The following is a 21,754-nucleotide window of genomic DNA, read 5'->3' as shown; positions in this document are numbered from 1 at the left end:
GCCTCAGAGGAGTAGGGCATGAAGTCTTTTTGTCTTTTCAGAAAATATAACAAGAAATATTGGTTAGCACCTACAATGTCAACAATATGTGCCTATAGAACAAAAAAACCCTACTAAATACAGAAGGTATAACAAGACAAAGAAAATGATAATCAAGCTGGGAGATATCATATGGTATTGTTAGTTTGCTGACCAAAGGCATCTTCCATAACCATTCAGTGCTTATACAGTATCACTTATTATTCTTACTCAGTACGAGATGCAATCAATCCTGGGGATGAGAGAGCAGGATAGTACAGAGTTCAAGTGTCTGAGTCAGGACTGTAAGATACATAGAAGGCAGGAGCTGAGGCCGAAAAAGTCAGCAGGGGTCATATTATAAAGGAGCTTGTGTCTTGCTCTAAAGAATGTCAAAGTAGTGTTTTGATGAAAATGTTGTCATCAAAAGATTTAAAGAAGAACTAATTCATGTATTTGACAAACATGATGGTGCCTTGAAGAATACAGACTATCTCAGTCAACTCAAAGACAACAGCAACATAATTCTGCTGGGAGAGTCTGAAGGAGATTTAAAAATGGCAGATGGGGTAGTCAATGTTGAACACATTCTGAAGGTTGGTTATCTAAATGATAGAGTAGATGAACTTTTAGAAAATACATGGACTCTTACGATATTGTTTTGGTAAAAGAAGAATCACTGGAGGTTGCCAACTCTATTTTACAGAATATTCTATAAACAAGCATTTTTCAAGAAGACCTCTCCCATGGGTACAAATAATACAAGATTTACTCATCTGTCCATCTAGTTGAAAGACTTTTATTTATAATATATTCTTGCTCTTGAAGTTTTCCCTTTACATAACTGAAATATTTTCAGACATGTTGAATCCATCTTCTGGAAGCTCCTTTTCCCCACCTCTTTCAATATACTCTTCATCATAAAAATAAAAAAGAATTCAGAATGAAGGTGAAGGGGAGATAAAAGGTTTGAACCAGGAGAGTAAGTGTTCTATATTTTAGAAAGATAACTGTTACCTGAAGGATGGACAATAACTTGAAGTGAGACATAAGTTGACCAATAGGCACTTATTATGATTTGAATGTGTTCATCCGACTTCATATTGGAATTTAGGCCCCAGTGTAATGGTACTAAGAGATGGGGCCTTTTGGGAACTGATTAGTACCATTTTAAAAGAGAGGAAAGGAAGCTCCCTGGTCCTTTTAGATCTTTTGTCACATGAGGACTCAACCTTCGTCCTTTTCTTCATGAGAGGATGCAGCACAAAAGTCACCATTTTGGAAATACACCGAAAACCCTTATCAGATAGTAAGGCTGTCAGTGCCCAGGTCTTGGGCTTCCCAGTCTCCAGATATGAGGAATTTTTATTGTTTAGGAATTACTCAGTCTGTGGTGTTTCGAACTAAGACTGCTTAACCATACAGTCAGTGTGGCTTCAACTATAGCAGTGGCTGCAGCCCTGGAGAGAAGTTGAGGGATTATAGAGGAGGTAATGTGTCTGTATTGATAGGATTTGGATAACTGACTAGAGATAGGAGAGGGATGGGGGGGATGATCTTTACTATGCTTGTTGGGGCATGGAGCTCTGGCCACCTACCTCTTCATGACCATCACCAGATCATTACTATGGTGATTATTACACTGACCTACAGATCATTACACTGACCTACAACCCAAATTATCTGAGAAAATTAGACCTCACAGATATATGTCTTCTGAGTTACCTATAACTAATCTTTATTAGTAAATTGAAGGACTTATTCACGATCATCTCATAGAAGGACTAGTATGATGGGACCTCATTTTACTGAGGCTTTGAAAAGCTGAAATTACATGCACGTGCACACACACACTCATTTAAAAATATTTCCTTTGTATCTATATGACATATTAGGTATTTGTGTTACTAACTGGATTAGTAGTAGCAGTAACATTCTTATTGCTGTTTAACCTTTAAAATCTGCTTGATTTTTTTCTCATGATTTTTTTTAGATATCAACTGTCCTGCACCAGTTGTTCCACATGGAATCATCATCTCTGGATTTGGACCAACCTATTCTTACAAAGATTCTATAGTGTTTGGCTGCCAGAGAGGTTTTAACCTTAAAGGCAGCAGTTCAATCCATTGTGAAGCTAATAAAAAATGGAATACTTCTCCTCCCATCTGTGAGCCCAGTAAGTATGGACCATGAAGGAATTTCAGTGTTTGGCATCTAAAGGTACCCAGAAATGTCATTGTGAGCATACTTGTATATCTAGACTCATTTTGAATCCCAGAAAAAAATTTAAATTTAGATTAATAATTTTCTTCATTTTTTTTCTTGTTGGAAAGAAAAATGAGTATAGTATACTCTGCAATGCCTACATCACCAGAGAAGGCTGCCATAGATATTTGTGCAGGTCATGACTGTTCTAGTCTGAAGGGGAAGCATTCACATTGTAAACATGATGGATTGGTTATATATATTTCAACACTTCTTTAAGTTGGTAGAAAACTTATCTTATTTTAGCAAAGTCATTACATTATGATCATTACTTTGAAAGATAAGCAATAAAGTATCCTGAGGAAAGATACCTTTTCTAACTTGCAAAAAAAGGTGTTGTATGAATGAGCTGATTCTGATTCTGTGAAATTCTAAATTCATGTGGATCATTATAAATAGTGATATCCTGAAATAGGAGGGAGACCAGTAGCACAGAGGAAAGGGACTAGAAAGGAGGATGAGAGGTACAGGGGAATGAAATTGACTAAATTATATTGTTATATATGTGCATATATAGAAATATATATTCACAAATCCTACTATTGTGTGTACTTACAATACACTAATTAAACATATATTTTAAAAATAGTGATAAGAGTAAGTAGTAGTCTTAGTGCATAATAAGAGTTATGTTTAATGAATCCTCCCAACAGTTATGGGCACTCTTATCCTCATTTTACAGAAGAGGAAACAGATCAAATGACTTGCCCAAAGATTATAAAACTGGTAAGAAAGTCATTAATGCGTTGTGCTGTTAGTTTTGATTTACTGAAACGTCAAAAGCCTTACTCCGGGGACTGCTGAAACAGTGGTGTTAGGAGTTAGACTACTTCTCAGAGTGGTATTTATTAAGCTCTTAAAAATTAGCAAAGGAAACCACTCAAGGTCTCTTAGAGATTGTTCAAAGGATTTACAACCAATTGAGAATCATTTATTCAGCAACTCTGTACAAACAGACTTGATACAAACAGTGGTGGGCCATTACATTAGAACTAAGAACGGCTCTCAGCTCCCTAAATCACCACTTTGGAGAACTGCTTTGGTGGGCTGACAATGGCAATTCCCATCTCTTCCAGTGTCCTGGAGGTAGAAGGTTATTTGGAGTGGACTAGATTTAGCAGCTCTTCAACATTGTGCATTTTCCAAAGTCCTATGCTGGGAAAGGTTTATCTTAAATAGGCTCCAGCATCCACATGTCATAGTCAAAATGTTGAAGTCAAGGATAAAGAGAAAATATTGAAAATAGCAAAACAGAAGAAACAAACATGTCATATACAATGACCCCAATAAGATTTACATCTGACTTCTCATCAGGAATAGTGAAGGCTAAATGACAGTGAGATGATATATTCAAAATGTAGAAAGAGAATATCATTAGCCAAGAATCTAGCAAAATATTTCATGTCTATATTTGTTAGAATTCCTATAGTACACTGTTATAATTATTGATTAAAATTTTTTACACTTCATATTTTTGATGGTAGAGGAGAAAAATAAAGGAACACAAGTATATATTTATAGAATTTATTACATTAATCTTCTTTGCCATTTTTGGATTTCTTCTTTTCTTCCTGTGGCTTCAAGTTACCACCTGGTATTGTTTTTATTCTCCAATGCAGCTTTGTTCACACCTACCACCCTTGGGTTATTGTCTAATGTACTCCATTTCTGTATGTTATAGACTTAATAATGCACTTATTTATATATTATTTTATGCAAGTGCCATTTAAATCAGTTAAAAGAATAAAGAAGATGAAATATGCAATTACAATTGACCCTTTGTATCTACAGGTTCCATAGCTAGGGATTCAACCAACTGTGGCTTGAAAGTATTTGAAAAAAAAAATTGTCCGCACTGAACATGTACAGACCTTTTTCCTTATTAGTATTCCCTAAACAATACAATATAACAGTATTTACATTGTACTAGGTATACAACTAGGAAAGAGATAAAATTATTTTAAGTATACGGGAAGAAATTCTTAGGTTTTATGTAAATAGGACAATATTTTATATTAGGGATTTGAGCATCTGCAGATTTGGGTACCCACGGGGAGTCTTAGAACCAATCTTCTCGGACACCAAGAGATGATTTCATATGTTCTTTATAATTACCAACACAATTTTGTTGACCTTTTTGGGTGCTCATTGTTTTCCTGCATGGATTTAGATTACTGTCTGGTGTCACTTGCTTTCAGTCTAAAGAATTTTCTCTATTATTTTTGTAAGAATGGTCCTCTCTCTCTAGCAACAACAGTTATCACTTCACATCCATTAGAATGGCTACAGGAAACAAATAGGCATTCTCACTAACATTTGTGGAAGAATTAGAACTCTCATATACTACTGGTGTGAGTGCAAATTGGTGCAGCCATTTTAGAAAACAGTTTTGACAATTCCTCCAAAATTTTAAGTATATAGTTACCATGTGATCCAGAAATTACTTTCTTGGGTATCTACCCAGGAGAAATGAAAACAGATGTTCACACATACAAAAAAAATTTTACAAGAAGGTTCAGAACAACATTATTCAACATAGCAAATCAACCCAAGTGTTCATCAACTGAATAAATAGTGGCACATTCATACAATGGAATATTATTTGACAATAAAAATGAAGGGCTGACACATGCCACAACATAGATGAACACTAAAAACTTTACTCAAAGTAAAATAAGACACACACACACACACACACACACACACACACACACACCACATTGTATGAACCATTTATTTGAAATGTTCAGAATAGGGAAATCCATTGAGAGGAAAAGTAGAGTCATGTTTGACAGAACCTGGTGAAAGGTGGGACTTGAGAGTGACTGTTAATTAGATGTTTTTTTTTGTAAAAATGTCCTGATATTAGATAGTAATGATGGTGCACAATTCTGTGAATATACTAAAAATACATTGGATTTCCCTTTCTAAAGGACCTTAGTCTACATGCCATTTCAAATGTTTGAAGATAAAATGTAATAAACACCTAACTTGGTAGATACTTGGATTATCTGTCCATATCATTTGAATCAGCAATGTCAGGAAAGGGAAGAGGCTAGGACTCAGGGCTCAGGCCCAAAAAATGTCTAGTGAAGTTCATTAATGACAAAGTTCCTGGTGTTGTCTGAATGAGAGAATTTCTCTACTTTGTTTGTTTATTGCTCATTAATTTTTTTTCAGAAAATTATATGTTCTAACATTTGATGCATATATATTTAAAACCATTTTATCTTCTTGATGAATTATAATCTTTATCAACATGTAATGAACTCCTTTGTCTCTTTTGACGTATTTTGGTTTGATGTCTATTTTTTTTCAGCTATGAATGTAGCTATTTCTGTTTGCTTTTGGATTCTATTTGATTTAAATACCATTCTCCATCCTCTCACTTTCAGTCTGTATGTTTTTGGTAGTTAATTGAGTTTCTTTAAGAAATTAAACAGTTGGGTCTTGTTTTTAAATCCATTTGTTTAGTCTGTGTCTTTTAATTGGAGAATTCAGACCAATTATGTTCAGGGGTATTATTGAAAAATGTGCACTAGTTCCTATCATTATGCATCTGTTGGGATGAATGTCTTTTCCATATGAGGTTCTAAATGCTTCTACTAGTTGGATGTCAACAATATTGCCTATATTTGAGAAATTTTATGCTGTTAATTCACCTACTATGTCTTCTATGCAATTAGCCTATAATTTTATTCTCTCCCTTTAAACTTGTGATTTGAATATTTGGTGTCTTAATTTTGTCCCAGGACCTATATGTTCTATTCACTGTTTCTTATTTTTTCTTTACTTTTATCTGAATTTGCCAGTGTATTCACTTTGTCTTTAAACCCTGATAGTCTTTTTTCTACTTCATCTAGTCTATTGTAAGACTTTCAGTTGATGGGGTTTTTTTTTGTGTGTGTGTGTGTGCTTGGGGATTTGAACCCAAGGCTTCATGCATGCCAGGCAAGCATTTTACTACTAAGCCACATCTCCAGCTCCTCAGTAGAGATTTTTGAGCTTTTCATTTCCAAGATTTCTATTTGGTTCTTTTTCAGAATCTGTCTCTTTATTGAATTATTCTTTCATATCTTGCATTGTCTTCCTTAATTCATTCTGCTATTAATTTGTATTTTAAAATCACTGATCATTTTATCAATCAGTCTTCCAAATTATGTGACATTTCATCCATTTCAATCTTTGGATTCAGTTACTAGGGATCTTTTGGAATAGTAATATTGCCTTGTGTTTTCATATTTCTTGTATTTCTGGGTTGAGATTTATGCATCTGTTGGGATGAATATCTTTTCCACTTTTATGTGAGAATCTTATTAGTGAGCAACTTTCCCTTAATGATATGACCTGGGATGTTGGCTTGTTGTGTAGTGTTGAGTTTAATTCCAATGTACTTCATATTTTCCCTGTGGCTTCTTAATCTGTGCTTAGTTAGTAGCACTGTGCAGTCTGAGAGGGTTTGGAAGCAACCTGTCCCCAGTAAAACACACACACACAAAGATGGTTTGTGATGATATTGCCTGATATGAGACAAAACATCAGAACAGAATAAAACATGTCTGCACATTAAGAGATTGCCTGACACTACAATGGAGGCCAATAGGCACGCTCAATACCTTCAGTGTCCATTCTGTTATTCTATAGAACTGCTCCTCCATTCATGCCTCCACAAAATTTGGAGTCATATTGGCAGGAAAAGCGGTTTTATTCAAAGCTGGCTTTGAATGAAAATAGAAGATACCTTTGTTTCAAATTTCCCTCTTTGGAAAACTTAAGGGCCAGGAAAGTTGACACAGCCACATCAGTGTTCATAGCAGCTCAATTCACAATAGCTAAACTGCGGAACCAACCTAGATGCCTTTCAACAGATGAATAGGTGAAGAAACTGTGGTATGTAGACACAATGCAATATTACTCAGCATTAAAAGAGAATAAAATTATGGCATTTGAAGGTAAATGGATGGAGGTGGAGAATATCATGTTAAGCGAAGTAAACCGATCCCCCTCCCCCCAAAAAAAACAAAGGCCAAATGCTCTCCCTGATAAGTGGATGCTGATCCATAATGGGGTGTGAGGGGCTATGAGAAGAATGGAAGAACTTTGATTGGGCAAAAGGGAGGGAGGAGAGGGGAGGGGATATGAGGGTAGGAAGGATGGTGGAATGAGATGGATATCATTACACTAGGTACATGGATGACTGTACATATGGTGCAACAACCCTACATCATATACTACCAGAGAAATGAAAAGCTGTGCTCATTTGTGTACAATGAATTGAAATGCATTTTGCTATCGTGTATAACTAATTAGAACAAATAAAAAAAATTTAAAGGGGAAAAGGCAGCAAAGTTGGACAAAAGGCAGATTCATATGCAGATTTACTTAGGTGATGAGACAAAGAACACGCCAGTGAATCAGGCCAGGATAGAGGGCATCTCCCTTCTTAGCTTCCTTGGCATCCCCAGAGTAAGATTCCCTCCAGTTTTTACTCTCAGTATGAGGAAATGCAAGATGCAGAAAAACAGTTAATGGGAAATGAGAAGTTGCTTTTAATTTTAAAAGACAGCAGGCAGACAGAGTTGGATCTCCTCACCTGCCTCTAGAAGACAGATCCTGATTCCTTGCCCAATATTCTTACCTCAGGAGGATACAAAGGAGACTTTGTCCAGTTTCATTGGTAGGAGAGGTGCCGCCTCTACTTGCGGGAACCAGGGAGGGGCCCACAGATAGGTTAGGTAGATGCTATTTTATGCATCTCAGTGAAATTGACAAAAAAAAAAATGGAGAAAATGTCTCCTTCTACCCATCTAATAGCATTAGGTCATTTTAGAGGTGCTGGAATTACGGTGTGCACCTGTGCCTGGCTCCAGTTCCATTTAAAGTCCTTATTTCTACTAATTAATGAAAAATTATAACTCTGTATCAGTTATTATTATTTCTAAAAGGAAAGAATCTGAATAGCTATTTTTTAAAATTTTACATCAGAAAAGAAAAAATTCTTTTTTATTGCCATAAGCAATAATATCAATTTATATCTATGGATGAACTGTCTGGTGGATATAAACTGTTGAGAACTTTCTTCTTAATTATGATGTAACCCCAGGGAAGTCAGTAAGTGGATGTTATTTGTCGTTGTTCTTGAATAATTTTGAAAATTTATGTTTTTCACACAGGTTTGTTACAACTTCTCCTTTGGAGGCTCCTAATGAGAATGTTTTGTTGGAGGGAAATGACTGGATTAGAATTCTTTAGCAATCAGGGACAGGGAACACATACTTGGAACATTTTGAGTCTCTATTGTTTCCCCAGCATCTCTTCAGTACTAAGATCCTTCAAAGGTAGAAATGAGGTTGTTAGCCATAGGAGCTTCTTCACGGTGCTTTTATTAACTGTTATCTTCACTTTTTATTTTTTATAAGTATGTTGCCCAGTACCAGAGCTGGCGAATGGTAAAATCATTCACCCTAAAAGATACCACCCTACCAACAAGTGTTCTTATGGCTACAAAGACCAACTTTCATACACGTGTTATGGGCGACAGTTTTCAGCTACATGTGGATCAGATGGCACATGGAGTCCCCGAACACCATCATGTGACCACGGTAAGAACTTAAAGAGTCATGTTATTTAGGGAGTGCCTTTATATCACTATGATGGAGATTATTATGAGAAGGTTTAAAATTAGGTAAAAGAATCATATGCCCCACATTCCATGGAGTGGATCCAGGTTTCCCTTTCTCTCTGACCCTCCTGTGTTGTTCCAATGCTCTTGGCCTTCTCAATTTCCTTTTCTTTTTTGATTCAGTAAAAACAGATCACATCTAATAGATAAATTGAACTTCTCAATGACTGTTTTTTGTTTCTTTGTTTACATTCCTTTTTCTTCATTTCTGATGTGTATATATCTTAATCTGTAAAATAAGACCTGCCTAAACCTTCCTGAACTTTCTTTTTTCTTCTGCCTCAACAGCCATCCTCTGGCTACGCTCTCCTGTCAGTCTGTCATCCCCTGTGAGATGCCTTCTTCTCCCTGATGGAGGGGCACTCTCTGTGCTAAACACATTCCTCCCTTCCCTCATTGTGTTTGATAGCCTTAACTATTGATGCTTAGGAACGATGACCTCAGTCAGGATTGTGATTCTTTTTCTTTCCTCCTGAGCAAGAGGGTTTTAGAAGCCCCAAAGACGCCAGACATTAGTTAAAGCTTATAAATCAATGAGAAAATTACTTTCTCCCCTGTTAGACATGTTCAAGCAAGTGGGTCATTTAGAGTAATAGTAAGCTGGGCCGCTGATGCCTTCCCTCCCTTGGCTTCTGGACTCCATGCATTTATTTAACTGGGGACCCGGCGCTATATAAAGATGGATCTTGGGTTCAAAGTGAATTCTGGAAGATGGTGCCTATCCCTGTTCAGTGATGCCTTTCAGGCCACCCCAATGTTCTAACAAGCCAGCAGGTTCTGGGTGATCTACTATGTGTTTGGAGTAGTGATTCCATGACCACGGTACTAATGCCACACCCTTTTTCTCTTTTAATTGCTATGAATGGGTCTTCTAGTTGGATGTAGAGAATCCTATGTGTAGACCCCACTATACATCTCTACCCTTTTAGTTCTCAAATAGGATCTAGGAGCCAAACTGACATGAGACCAGAAGAAAAACATTTTTATTTTATTTTCGCCTTCATAAAAGTGAAGACCTGGAAGAAGAGCCGATGCAGGAAATTTTACAGTTTTTAGAAACAGATCAATGGGTTTGTGAAGAAATGACATTACAGAGCCATCTGGACTAAGGGTTGTAAATTCTAGGGAAGTTGTTAGGAGCTATGTAGGGGGTTTAAAGCTAGTAGAAGATTAGGTTTATGTTTGAGAGTTTATTGTACAGATTCATTGCAGCAACAAATTTTATTCTCTGGTGATAAAGATTATTCTCTTGTGCTGGTATGGGGAAGGCATGTTCCTCAAAGAAAGTGTGTCAGAGAAGATGGAAGGACAGAGTGAATCCTTCTACAAACCACACATATCCCGGGATGTGCTCTCTCACACACTTACTCTCTCTTACTTTAGTGCCTCACCATCAAAATTGCAATTTCCCACCTACCATTGCCCACGGACATCATAAACCATCTTTTCATATATATAAAACTGAGATTGTGTATGAATGCGATGTAGGATACCAACTGGTTGGAGAAGCAAAACTCTCCTGCTCCTATTCTCAGTGGTCACCTGAACCTCCTCAGTGCAAAGGTAATTCAGCTCCCTCCTCAACCCATGACAAATGCTGGTGGAACTGTTAGGAGAAGATCAAGAGCAAAGATGTTCCCTTCAGAGGCAGCACTAAAACACTTGATCTGATTTCATTTATTTTAAATAATTAACATATGCAGGTGGTACACCATGCAAAAAGCATAAAAAAATGGACACAAAAATTCCTGCTCTCTACTTCTTTCTCCCAGTCACAAAATTCAGCCTTCTTGAGGTAGCCCCTATTCCTGGTTTCTTGTAAACATTTCCACAACTGTCCTAGGAGCATCACATTTTAAGGAGTATTACCTGCAGGCTCTATAAAATCTTCAAGGAAACTTGTTTTAGCATAAATGTAGGCTCTCCTAGGGTAATTTCAAATTGAATGGATGGACAGATATTTCCATCAGAGTCATGTGCAGAGTGCTGCCTGCTATAATTAAATGGTGTGTATGAAGGGGATTCCTCATGCCAACCTATCTGGAACAGGATAAATCAAGATTGGGTCTGATTTTTACATGTATACAACAACAATAATACTATATTTATAATAATTTAGAATGTATTTTGCAACATTGTCTCCATAGCACACAGGAGGCACAGGATAAAAGAAGAAAAACTCCATGCCTAGCATCTTGCAGCAATCCTGTCTGTGGGTGAGAGTTACTCTGCTAGCTGAGAATCTGGAGTCACATCCCCTTTAAAAAAATATCCTGTCATGTTATTTAAAATGTGATGACCATGGACAAGTTCCTTACCCTCTCAGTATCTAACCTTTCTCCCAGATAACAGCACTCACTTTAGAGGATTATCGTGAGAGTTGAGATAGCCACATAAAGTGCTTAGACCATCATGCTCAATAAAGCTGTTAACCAATATATATAATTTTTTTCTTTTTGTTACCAGGGATTGAACTCAGAGGCACTTGACCACTGAGCCACATCCCCAGACCTATTTTTTATTTTGTTTAGAGACAGGGTCTCACTGAGTTGCTCAGCACCTCACTTTTGCTGAGGTTGGCTTTGAACTCAAAATCCTCCTGCCTCAGCCTCCTGAGCCACTGGGATTATAGGCATACACTACTACCGCCTTGCCCAATATTTTTGTTATCAAAATGAAATATAGAACAATTAGCAGCTCCTAAATGTAATTCATTCTTATTGTCTTAGACTATTGCCATGTTTTTTCTTAGATTTACAGATTGCCTAAAAATATGTTTCCATTATAGCTACCTGTCAGAAACCAGAGATTACAAATGGGACTCTGTCTGTGAATAAGTATCAGTATCTTGAAATGGAAAGTATCACTGTTCACTGTGACTCTGGCTTTAAAGTGGTGGGTAGCCAAATGATCACTTGCTCAGAGGACAAAGCCTGGCACCCGGCAGTGCCCAAGTGTGAGTGGGTAAGTGGCATAATTCAAGGAAATTCTGTGCCATCAAACTGTAAAAATGGTGGTCCCCACCAAGCTCTCTCCCCGACAATGATGGTGACATTTGATTTTCAGGATTCATTTCTCAGTCTTTCAACCAAACTTTCTCTTTTTTCCTTAAAGCACCCTTAGAGGTGGTAAGTTTTCCTGTTCTTCCTTGAGAGCAACATAAACAGAGCCCATGAGAGAACTGCTATCTCCTGCTGCCTCTTCTCGCCTTTACACAGAATTCTGGGATGAGGGGGAACTAGCCTCTTTGACTTAATTTCCCCAAATGCACTGCAAGAAGGCCAGGGTGGCATAGTACTGAAAAAAGTAGAATAATTAATGGGCCCCAATTAAGTGTGTTTTTTTTTCTATCTGTGTGGGTTCTTCTACCTTTAAGTTGGTCAAGGAGCTTGGTCCTAGACTTAGCCCTTCAGAAGTTACTACACAGCCCCTGAAGACCTGATGCACAGAGGTAGGGGTGAACCCAAATGGAGGTTACAGGGAAGTTCAAACTTAAGGGCTGAAAGGGCACAGCCGATTAGAAGATCTTGGAGCAAACCAGTAGGGCTGGTACTTTTCCAAGACCTGATTAGTATAGGTATTGATCGATCGATGCTCCTCCCCAGTAGCTATATAAATCCCTAACCCAGTACATTTAAATGGCAGCCCGGTATAGAGGCCTCTCTTGTCCTGCTCTCTCTTTTCTTCTTAAACAAATCCTACTCCTTTCCCTCTTGCCTTCCTCTGTTGTCTGTGGATTTCAGTCTTCAAATTTGTGAGACAAGAACCTGGAAAGAAACCTGTAGTTAGCTGATGTAGTCTGCTGAGACACTGGAGGCATAGCCTGCCACAGAGAACTGCAACTGTGCCACTTGGTAATAGCAGAAAAGAATCCAGTTTTGCTGGCTGTGACCCTCAGGCTGATGCTGCCCAGCATCCCCTGCTGTGATTTGCTGCTAACACTAAAATGGGCTTTTACTGACCACAGAAGACTACCCCTTAAGCACATCCAGTCTATCAGCAAAAGTGGAAAATCTAGTTTGGTCTCGTACTGATGCTTACTTTTCTACATCATATAATACACTCTTCTATTTCTACATCATATAATATACTCTTCTATATTATACATCATATAATATACTCTTCTATTGCTGAGTGGTCAACAGGGTACCCTAACCCTCATGGAAGTCTTCTGAGCAGCTATCTCAGAACAGACAATGATCTGAGGAAAACTTTGGGGGGCTTCAGATTTCTGGTTTTCTCTGGTCAACCACAAATCTGAAGCTGGTCTTGGTCCTTGTCTGGAGCCCTCCATCTTCAGGGTGCACCTCCTTCATGATTTGGAGAGAAGAGGCTCCACCACACCCACTACCTCTCTCTCTTTCAGGAATTCCAGGAAGGGTGCAATCAAGTATACACAGGAAAAAAACTCTTGCAGTGTCTCCCAAACCCAGCAGATGTGAAAATGGCCCTGGAAATATCTAAGCTATCCCTTGAGATTGAATTACTAGAACTACAACTAAACAAGGAAAGACAAACTAGTATAGAAACAACACCATAATGTTGCCCAGAGGAGGGAGAAGAATATGCCTACCTGGCTCGCTGCCTTCAATGCCGCGCAGATCCTTTCAGTTTAGCAACTCTTTTGTCACTTTGGCAACAATATTCATGGTAATAAACATCTAGAAGGGATAGTTCACAGCTTTGAGATTACAGAATTATTGATCATCTTGTGGCTTAGAATTTTGCTTTTCTGGATGTAAAGTACATTTTATTTTCAATTAAAAAGTTTCATGTCAAAATCTATTTTGTCTTTGTGGTCATTTAGTACTCCATGAAATGAAGATCGTAAACAAACCTATTACATAAAATTAATACGTTTACTTTTACTGTATGGACTGTAAAAAAGATGCACTTGGGTTGATACCCACATGTCCCTGGACTCCACATGTGCACATCTTTCCCAAAAGAGATTGAAAAAGGTGCTTGGCTCACTTGCTGCCTTTCAATTCAGTGTGGATCACTTCAGCTTAGCAATCCTACTATGTCTTTGACACCAATATTCGTGAAAACAAATATTCGTATATCAAAACTACTTTGTCTTGGTGGTCATTTACAATAATAATAAATGAGGGTCCCAAACAATACAATTACACAACTTAATGTTTTTATTTACTGTGTAGACATAAGAAATATGTAGTTGGGTTCACACCCACATGACCTTGAACTCCACAGTTCCACTCAGGCCTCCAGAGCAGGATTAAATGTCAACACACATTTGTCCTTGTCCCAGCCAATAATGGTGACATCTGACTTTTAGGATTCATTCAAGAATGAATCTACTCCCCACCACTTTACGGAATCATACTCTTCTTGAACTCATGAGGCCTCTTTCACTCCCACCACATCAAGTATTGCCTTCCATAATGGGGATTTACATCTGGGTCTGACCTCCTTCTTCCCACCCCAGGAAGGAACTCCAAAGGACAGATAAGTATGACGCCCACAGGTCAGCCACCTCCTGTTCCCAAGTCTTCCATCCTATTTGGTCACCACTTGCCTTAATAATAAGATGGTTTCTTGAGCAACCACTGCACACATGAGGAGAAACCCCAACCCTGTGCCAATCTCTCCTTTATGTCGCTGGGTACCCTGGAAAGGTTTATTCCTTTTATAAACTGCTTTCTTAATCTTTTTTTTCCTCTGAAGTCTCTTTTGTACTCCTGTCCCAGCACCTCCTGCTGCTGCTTGTCTCCTTTAAACAGAAATCTCTGGGGAACACTGACATCTTTGGTTTAATCACCCCCAACACACTACAAGGAGGCCATGGTTTCACAGGCTTTCACTGAACCTCAGATATGTTCAAGGGGCTTGAACTTCTAGAGAGTCCCACCCACCGCAGAGAGTATCAATCCATGATCTTAAGAGACGTGACCTACCAGGTTACAGGAGTGTCTTTGATGTTCATCTTTGGGTTTTGTGGAGAGCAGTCTGTGCCCTGCTATGAGTGACTCCCTGGATAGAACAGCAGTTTCCAGGCTGTGCCTAAACCTGTTACTCCATTTGATAAAGCAGTAGTTTACCATAGCTATGCCATTTTGAGTTTAGGTGCTGAAGTAGAATGACTCTCCACCTTGTTTGTACACGTAAACGCAGCCATCTATCATAAGGCACAAACTGATAAATTGCTCATACTAATAAAAATGACCACCTGTGAACTTATTGAATTAGTTAAGCACATGGACATATGGACGAATCACCCTCCTGCCAGAAAAACCAGACCCATGAACTTGTTGAACATTCTAGGCCATCAAATGAAGCAAACCCCTCCCTCGAGGTCTGTAAAAGGAGGAGCACCTGTGTCTGGACAGGTGGCATCCTGACCCTGTCATCTGGTCACTCCTTATCAAGAGCTTTGCCCAGGAAGATCACCACAGCAACAAGCCCCTAAATTTCTGTCCTTGGGCTCCAGCAGAGGACCCTTTCTTCTGTCCTCCATGGCCACGCACGGCCCACTCCAAACTGACGTCTCAAGCGGACACTCTGAAAGTGGCATCTGTCTGAACCTTGGCCTAGAATAGGTTCCTGCACTTTGACACTTCTGCACCCTGAACAAGTTCTTTGGACGGTCTGTAATTATATCTGACCACATACAGTGACTCTTTGCTATCTGCTCTCTACATATGCTCTCAGCTCAGCATCCTGAACCCCTAAGGCTGCTTTTACCCTTAGCAATCCTGTCACACACACACACACACACACACACACACACACATTTTTGTAGTATGATTTATATGACTATAATACTTGAGTGTTATAGACATTAGAAATTAAGACTGGAATAAAAGAACAAGTGATTTCTCATCTTATGACTCCCAGGTCACCCACAAGTGGTGAATGCCAACAATGAACTTGGTGTGACTTGTGAATTTATTGGTGTTCAATAAATTCTGACTTTGTGGAAAGGCACAAACCTGTTTGGTCTATGTTATTGGCATAGCTTGCTCATGAGAGGCTTCCCCAAGACAAGGATGGATGGGCCAAGAGTTTCCTTGGAAGGTGGCTCTGGAAAGCACCCTGGGTGACTGGCTAGCAAGACAGGGAAAGACAGAAAGCTAACAAGGAACTACTATGGAGGGGGCTGCTGCTGTCGCTAACAGAGGCTCACTCATGCTGTCAGCCCTCAGGGAGTGTGTGCATCCATGGCAACTTGCCCTCCTGACCTTGAGAACCTGGGTGTTTCCCCCCATGACTGGAGAAGAGCTGCTCCAGCAGCCCTGACCCACAGGCACAGGGGACTCACACTGTGCACCAGCAAAGCAGGCTCTGGGGACAGGGATCCCCCTCAGGCAGAGGGACTTGTGGTCAGTCGTGCCCATGGGCTGTTTGTAGTGACCTCCAGGGTAGGCCAAGGCACAGGGACAGGGCACAGAGAGCCTCTTCTAAAGTCCCCTTTTCTGTGTGGTCTCGTTGATGGACATGCTGTTCCAGCCCACCACGCTCTCCCTGCACAGATCTCACTTGCCTTGTCAGATCCCCGGGTGATTGCACCTTTTGTTACCCCTGATACAATTGTTTCACTATCTTAGAGAGTGAACTGTGTACATCTCACATTGTGCTTTGGGCTTCAGTTGGAAATTTGCCCAAGTTTCCTGTAAAACAACTTAATTAAAATCTACTATTACTATATGAAATATTGATTTGATTCTAAAGTGTAGTTCAGCTTAAGAGAAATCAGCTCCAAACCGTGTATTACTAAATACCATTCTCTGACCACAGGAAAAGAATTGAGAACTAAGTGAATAATTTTCATACAAGGTTTTATAAACCTGGGAGGAAAGACATTGGTAAACCAGAGGCTCTGTAAAAAGCTATAACTAAAAAGAAACTATATGATTGTACTGCTATTTTGTATTTATGGAAGCAAAAGGGGGGAGGGGCTTTTCTAAAATTCTTCTGAACCCAGGAATTACTGTTCCTAGTATCATGTTTCCATCCATTTTAACCAAATTACTGACTTAATAAAAAGAAACACAGTTCTGAAAAGAGGAATTTATTTGCTCTTATTACAATAGAAAAATAAAAATGGAAAGTCAAAATTCATCTTATAGAATACTTTGTAAGAAACAGGGAATTGTTAAAGGCCAATGCCAATAACAATACCAAATCTGTTTTTGATCTAAATAATCAAACATCTCATCCTCATCTATGAACTGAATTGATTCGTTTAAACATGTAAAGATTGGTTGATGCTTTTGCAAGAAATAAGCAACTATTGATGTCCGGACACAGGTACTAAAGCTCCATTTTGAAGCCAGACAGAGGCTGGAAGACGTAGAAAAACGATTGGATAGCATTTATGTTACTGTTTCCCCTTTTGGCTGCATTCAAGAATCATCTTAAAGTCTTACTAGATATATTTGATTTGGGGATAGGGTCCAAGAAGCTGCATTTTTAAATCAGCACAAGGCATTTGGGAGCTGCCTCAATGTGGCCATCTCTTCCACTGATTGGTTGATGCAATGTTAAAAAATTAAAAAATGAAATCAGCAAGTGAAAACATATCCTCAAGGATTGCCCAGAGTTAGATCTACAGGAGTTCCAGAAGAGGAGCTAGTGAAGGAAATGGGATCATGCCAGTGATACACTATGTAGTTGGCCTACAGCTGTTGGGTCTATACTGAACACAGACTCTCCTCCTTGTCATTGTTCTCTCTATGATAGTTTTAAAAACTACTTACATGGTGTAGGTATTATAAATAATCTAAGTACACTTTGCCATTTTATTTAAGGAACAAGAGCATTTGGTATCCAACATGAGTTTTTGGTATCCAAAATCCCACCCACTGCAGATGCTAAGGAAGTCCTACGTTGCACAAAATGTAGTGATAGAAGATTTCTTTTGCTGAGATTATGATACTTATTCATGTCGTGTAGAGCTGTGGGTAATTCATTTATACCACTACGTACTCTTCTATTATTCGATTGGGTGAACATACTATGATTTATTTATTTCCTTAGGGATAAAATTTGGATTGTTTCAGTTCTTCAGTTATTTCACAACTTAAATATTCCTTCACTCGTCTTTTAATGCACCTGCGAGCTGTAGAGTACACATATTCAACTTCCAAAGATAAATTTAAAACCTAAGTTTGCATCCTGCCTACACCACTTCAAAAGCCTGATCGTTCACAGTTGCTTAAATTCTCTGCCTAAGAATTTTCTGAGAAAATGGAGAGAATCATGATACCTACCTACTTCATAGAGTTAACAAGTTAATCTTGTACAGACAAGTTAACACATAGACATGGTCAATGACTATAATAATGATTGTCATTATTGTAAAAATGGATGACAATAATAGTCCTTGGTACCCAAGTATAATTTTAGTTTTCCTCTCTCTTAAATGGCCTACATTCCTCTGACATTTTTTCCTGTTCTTCTCAAGATGCTTATAAATAATTTTTCAATGTATCTCTGTGTCTCAAACCAGGATGTTGATCTGGAAACTGTCACCAATCACTGCAATCAAATATTTGGATTGCAGGGTATTATTTGATAAACAAAACTTATGTCCAGACACAAAAGGGTTGTTTCATTATTCCCTAAAATTGTGGTCAAGAAGAACATTTAAATCACGGCTGTTGAGATTGGATTTAATGTGAGGACTGTTTATGGGTTGTTCACACTCAATTATAAGGGATAATCTTTCAGATCTGCCATGTTCTGATTAGTTAGGAGTGGCAGATTCGAATATTTTCATTCTTCATAAAAAAAAAGTGGAGACCATAGGATATTCAGTTTTCTGAGCTTCCAATGCTACATTTGTGGGATTTGGGGCAAAAAAAAAATATGAAGATGTTCAATATCCTTATATAAAATGGCACAGAATACCTCATCTCTAGATTACTTATAATATTTACGCAATATTAGTACCATGTAAATAGTTGCTAAGCTGTATCATCTAGGGAATATGGCAAGGGGAAAAAAATCTGTACCTGTTCAGTATATACAACTACTGTAGGCCTGACTACCCTAGGATACCAATGGCAGTTGGTTGAATTCATGTAAGTGGAAGAGGCCAGTTGCCCTTCATGGATCAGGGAGGCAAAGGAGAAAATAAAAACGATGACATTTTATCAAATTTGAAGACTAGCTAAAGGGAATGAGGAGGTTAGTTACACACTGTAGCTTTAATCTGTAGTCTAAATTTCACCCATCCCACCTAAACAGCCTACCCAAGCCACCCTGCTGGAATTTGGGATTTGGGGGTAAAGCATTAAGCCAAAAGAAAAGAATGTCGTGGTGAATTCTGTTCTAGGGAGGGGCTAAGAATGTTAGCCATCAAAGGCACTTCATTCTGAGGGAACCACCCAAGGCAACTCTCTGGAGGTCTTCTAGTCCTTGCTTAGATACCTGCTGGTCAGCCACTTACTAAACAGCCTACCTGAGGGAAAGCAGTCTTCTGTCACTTTGAGGAGGGCTGAATTCAAGGGTAAGACGGAAAGATGTCTCCAAGTGTATGCTTCTCGGAAATCCTTCCAGGGCTATTGTATTTTGTGGTAAAAAGCGAATGAGTTGTGTGATATGGGAGGCTAAATATTAGTTTTTGAAGACTTAATTATTTACTTGTGAGTGGGGAAATTAATAATGTTTATCAGTGAAGCCCGTTGTCAAGTAGATTAGATATTTATGCAGTTATTTCTCCGGCTTCTGAAATATAAGTGTGTCGGTTGGTTTCTCTACCCACCTCCCATATCTGGTAATAGAAACAGAAAGTAAACCAGGCTTCCCAGGGTGGGTGGAGTAGTTAGAAAGCAGGTGACCTGGTTTTCAAAGTCTACAAGAGCAAAATTATGAAGTTTCTCTTAGGAGACTCCAACCCTGAGCCATTGGCCTTTGAGAGCAAAGATCTTCAGATTTGATTAAAGGAAACCCATCACCTCTAGCTATTTTAACAATCAAAAAACTTAGTCTTCTTCACCTCTTTTCCTGCCTTCTCTTTTCAGAATTGGCAATACGTCTCTGCTTCTTAAAGGATTTGAGTTATATTTAGGGCCTACTCTGTAGGAGAGCGGTAACTGTAAAATTTTTGAAGAAATCATAGGAATAAATGTATGCCTTGAATTAAGCAATTTTTTTTTTAGATATGATACTAAAAAGTAGAAAACATAACAGGGCACAGTGGCAGACACCTGTAATCTCAGTGGCTCAAGAGCCCGAGGCAGGAGGATCATGAGTTCAAAACCAGCCACAGAAAAAAGCAAGGCGCTAAGCAACTCAGTGAGAATCTGTCTCTAAATAAAATTTTAAAAAGGGCTGGGCATGTGACTCAGTGGTCCAGTGCCCCTGAATTCAATTCTTGGTACAAAAAAAAGTGGAAAAAATAAACAAGTTAAACTTCATTAAAATGAAATACTTCTGTGCTTCAGGGGATACTATCAAGAGAAAATAGAAATCACACAGTGAAAAAGTAATTTGTATCTAGAGTATAAAAAAAAAAACCTCAAGGTAAAAAGCAACTAATCAGCTTAAAAATGAGCAAGATTTGAATACACATTTCTCCAAAGGACATACACAAGTAGTTGGCAAGCACATGAAAGATGTTGAATATCATTTGTCAAATTAGAGAAATATAAATCAAACCTATAATAAGATACTATCGCATACCAAACAGGATGTCTAAATTTTAAAAAAAGTAGTTAAATACAAGTGTAGAGGTAAAATGTAGAGAAATTGAAATCATCATACACTATTGGTGGAAATGTAAAGTTTAAATCTACGAACAACCCAAATGTAAATCAGATGAAGATGGATAAATAATATAACAATATGTGGAGTGAATATGTGTATGTGTGTATTATATTTATATATATATAATATATATTATATATATAATTTTTGTCACAAAAATGAAATACTGATATATGTTTAAATATTATGCTAAGAAGCCAGCCACAATAGGTCACAATTTCATGATTCCATTTATATAAAATATCTAAAACAGGCAAATACATAGACACAGAAAGTCAGACAGTGGTTCTCAGGGTAGGGGAAAGTAAGAGTGGGGAGTTACTACTCCTTCTGTATAAGGCAGAATGTACCAGCAAGGCAGAGATGAATAATCTCAGACTTCAGGATCTTGTGGACAGGTGGAAAGACAGACTGCAGACTTTGGCTATAATCCAAATCATAATGAAAACAGAGTTAGAAAAAAAGAATTGGAATTGGAATATGGAGTTTTTGCTGAAGTACAGAAGGGGCACTGGAGAATTGTCTGGGTAAAAAATGAATTGGGATTGGTGGAGGAGGGGGCTGGAGGGCAGAGGGAGGGAGCAGAGATGAGGAGGTTAGGGAAGTGGAGCTCTCCAGAATCTCAAACTCTCTGGGGCAGCCAGAGTACAGGGATGGCTATCAAACTACAGAAACAGACTTGACAAAAACCAATTTACTGTACAAATGTGAAATCCCAAAGGATCAGAGCCCTAAAGTGAATTTGCTGAATTTATCAAATTCATTAATTTACTTTGTATTGTTTTCAGAAATATTCTTTTAAACTATAATCGAAGTATAAATGTCTTGAAGAGAGCCATGAATTTGTACTTTCTAAGCAACATTTTAAGAATGTTCAATCTGTTTGCCAGATGGAGTTTGGAGTTCTCATGGTTTTATTTTTTTAAAGACTCTTATAATGATTTTCTTCCTCAAAAAAAAAATTTTGGGGGGGGGTATTGGGGATTGAACCCAGGGATACTTAACCACTGAGCAACTTCCCCAGCTTTTTTTTACATTTTATTTAGAGACAGGGTC

At 38.3% G+C, this 21,754-nt stretch overlaps 1 protein-coding gene across 2 annotated transcripts in view; it reads left to right on the top strand.

The window, feature by feature from the left end:
- Nucleotides 1-13,725, top strand: part of LOC113181803 (C4b-binding protein alpha chain-like) — a 29,670-nt gene extending 15,945 nt beyond the window's left edge. For both annotated transcript variants that reach the window (XM_026387475.2, XM_026387474.2), the window contains exons 7-11: nucleotides 2,012-2,194; nucleotides 8,703-8,885; nucleotides 10,349-10,528; nucleotides 11,754-11,929; nucleotides 13,332-13,725. In XM_026387475.2, the coding sequence (XP_026243260.2) occupies nucleotides 2,012-2,194; nucleotides 8,703-8,885; nucleotides 10,349-10,528; nucleotides 11,754-11,929; nucleotides 13,332-13,505 (896 nt within the window). In that variant the 3' untranslated portion in view covers nucleotides 13,506-13,725. The remainder of the gene's footprint in view (nucleotides 1-2,011; nucleotides 2,195-8,702; nucleotides 8,886-10,348; nucleotides 10,529-11,753; nucleotides 11,930-13,331) is intronic.
- The last annotated feature ends 8,029 nt before the right edge of the window (nucleotides 13,726-21,754 follow it).

This window comes from Urocitellus parryii, chromosome 9, assembly GCF_045843805.1.
Source record: "Urocitellus parryii isolate mUroPar1 chromosome 9, mUroPar1.hap1, whole genome shotgun sequence".
NCBI lineage: Eukaryota > Metazoa > Chordata > Mammalia > Rodentia > Sciuridae > Urocitellus > Urocitellus parryii.
The sequence above is the reverse complement of the archived record's forward strand: the minus strand, read 5'-3'. Positions and strand labels throughout refer to the sequence as shown.